The sequence below is a fragment of the Chrysochloris asiatica genome, unplaced genomic scaffold (genome assembly GCF_000296735.1).
Source record: "Chrysochloris asiatica unplaced genomic scaffold, ChrAsi1.0 scaffold00011, whole genome shotgun sequence".
Classification (NCBI taxonomy): Eukaryota; Metazoa; Chordata; class Mammalia; order Afrosoricida; family Chrysochloridae; genus Chrysochloris; species Chrysochloris asiatica.
Window position 1 is genome coordinate 25,439,840 of NW_006408529.1, and position 2,899 is coordinate 25,442,738.

The window sequence follows — 2,899 nt, forward strand, 5'->3', positions numbered from 1 at the left end:
AACAACAACAGTCAAAACTAATGGCCCTAATCAATTTGAATGACAACATATTTCAACAAACTCAATCTGGACAGAGATTTCCTTCAGTGGCAGTTCAAGTGCATTGCTTACCACATGGGATAATTGTTAAAAAGCATTCTGACTACTTTTTTTTTTTCCAGGTATAAACATACTTTGCATGGCATTTTAAATCTTGACGTACTATACAAATATAAAACATTACGTAAGCACTGGGCTGCTAACCTCAAATTTGGCAGTTCAAACCCACCCGATGCTCCTCAGTGACCCTATACAGGGTCACTATGAGTCAGAACTGACTCGGCAGCACATAACAACAACAAAAAAAGTGAAAACTATTTTGTACATTGTTGTTAAGTGATATCAAATGGGTTCTGACTCACCAACACCCCAAATAGGGTTTCCAAGAAGTGACTGGTGGGTTTGAACTGCTGACTTTGCAGTTAGCAGTTCAGTGCTTATCTGATAGTGCTACACCAGGATTCCATTAATATATAACAATTCTGTAAAATATAGCTGAATAAAATATGCTAATTTAGCATATGGTATATTTGCCATTTTAAGGATTTTGTAACAATTTTTAAATTTTCTAAAGAATATTAATACTTTTATTTAAAGAATCATTAAAGAACACACACACACAATGAGTCATCCAATAAAATAAAACTAGACCCACTGCAGTCATGCTGATTCTGACTCATAGGCCTGCCTTCCCCATAGGCTTCACAAAGCTGTAAATATTTATGAAAGAAAACTGCCACATCTCTCTCCTGCACAGCAGTTGGTGGGCTAGAATCACCAGCCTTTCACTTAGTAGTCAAGTGCTTAACTACTATGCCACCAGAGCTCCTCAGTCTTCCTATAAGGCACTTAAACTTGTATGGATGACTACAGCCAATGATATTTTCCATGAGCTTTATCAGGTATCGGTTAATACTTTGAGTTGGAACAGAAGATTGTTGATATTTTTGTACTACAAAGCCAAAAGAATTCTTGGCACAACTATGGCCATTTTGGACCAGAATTCTTTGTCAAGTGCCTAACTTATTTCAGTCTAAAACTGAATTCTCATTTTATCTCCAGATTCTCAAAGAGTAATTTATTAGTTACAACTAAAGCTAAATGAATATTATCTAATTTTTCAAATTATTTCGAAAATTTTATATCTATAACAATAACATGTTTTACCTTGTTCTCCAATGTTTTCCATGGACACTATAGAAATAAACAGAAAAAAAGAGAGAGGTAATAAGTTAGGTGATGCTTATAGCAAACATAAGGTCTGACAGAGACATGAAGGCACCTGAGAAGGTTAATAAATTGTCTTCCCATCAAACCAACATTCTTATCTCCACTGAATAGTTTTCATCCTGCTAGAAGGGTCTGGTGAAAGGAAATGGGGATAAGATTCTTATGACTTAAAAGTGAGTAATTGTTCTCACCAGCTGCTCCTTGAAAACCCTACACAGGGTTGCTATGGGTTGGAACCGACTTGACAGCACTTCACAACAACAACAATTGTTCTTACGATTATTTGTGATTGTCACAACTGTAAAGGTAGAAGTTTTGTAACATAAAGTGGGGAATAGTTAATCTTACATTCCAGGAACAGAGGACCCTAGCACCATCAATGGAAAAAAGCATGAGCAGAACGTGGAATCCTATCCAGAGAAGCAGTGACACCAGAGACAGAGGCAGAGGTGACACATGGAAAGATAGATTAGTTGAGGACTCTAGACTTATGGAATGAGAAAGGCTGTGTGCTGGCAGCCAGGAGGCAGGTTTGCAGAATGTGCCCTTTGGTGAGTTGTTTAAATGATTATATACTCCTGAGTGTTTTTGTGCAGAAAACAAAACAAAACAAAAACACCAGAGGGAATAGAAGCAAATACTGTTGATTGATGATGCACAGAAGGAATTGTAATCATTGCAATGAAACGAAATGCAATAGGATGAATGCAAAATTGATGTTCTCCAATGTAAACTATCACTCAATTCACAATAAAAGCTTTTAAAACACAAACAAACCAAAAACCCAACATTATTTTTGTTCAACTTTATTCAGAGGAGAGGCTGACTCTGTGAGAGAGAGAACGGATAAGGGAGATTGGTGGCAGCAATGCCATGACACTTTAGCTCAGAAAAATAAAACCCTTTAAAAGCATACTCCTTGTGGATCTTATTCCTATATTGATTGACTTGAAGGTTTTCCTTCAACTACAGGACTCAGATAAAAGCCATGTTCTCCAGGACATTACATTTCTAGAGATATTGATTGTCTTTTTAAAATTCACAAACACTTGCTTAGCTCTTCAGAAAGAAAAAAATTGCAAAATCCATGGCACACACAGCCTTTAAATTTCTGAAAATACCAATTCTTATGCCCAGTGACTCTAATTTCTCCCTAATATAAAGCTAGGGAAGACGTTCTGGTAGGATAATGGCTACTAACCTCAAGTCCAACAGTTTGAATCTACCAGCTGTTCCATGGGAGAAAGATGAGGCTTTATGCTCCTGTACAGATTTATAGCCTCAGAAATCCTATACAGGGTCCTTATGAGTCAGAGGCAACTCCATGTCACATAACCACCACCATCACAATACAACTTGGGCCCCAGCCATATGTGCCTGAGAAATGGCCCTCATAAGTGAGCAGGTAGACTAGAACAAGGACGATGAGTGGAAACAGCTGGGCCAAGTAACCGTTTGTTTTGTTCAGACAATGCAAAAGGTTGGGAAACTGTTGAGATTATTAAATACAGTTACTTGGCCCAGCTGTTAACACTTAATTGTGCTCAGGAGGAATCTGTACCTGGACCAAGAGGCAGTTGTTTGAACAGAACATGGGAACACTGAATGTTCTAAAATTAAGAAAGGTGTG

General features: G+C 37.6%; 1 protein-coding gene across 1 annotated transcript in view; it reads right to left on the bottom strand.

The window, feature by feature from the left end:
• ZDHHC2 (zinc finger, DHHC-type containing 2) overlaps positions 1 to 2,899 on the bottom strand; it is a 122,745-nt gene that overhangs the window by 80,744 nt on the left and 39,102 nt on the right. The window contains exon 2 of the mRNA XM_006834518.1: positions 1,207 to 1,233. Coding sequence (XP_006834581.1) covers positions 1,207 to 1,233 — 27 coding nt within the window. The remainder of the gene's footprint in view (positions 1 to 1,206; positions 1,234 to 2,899) is intronic.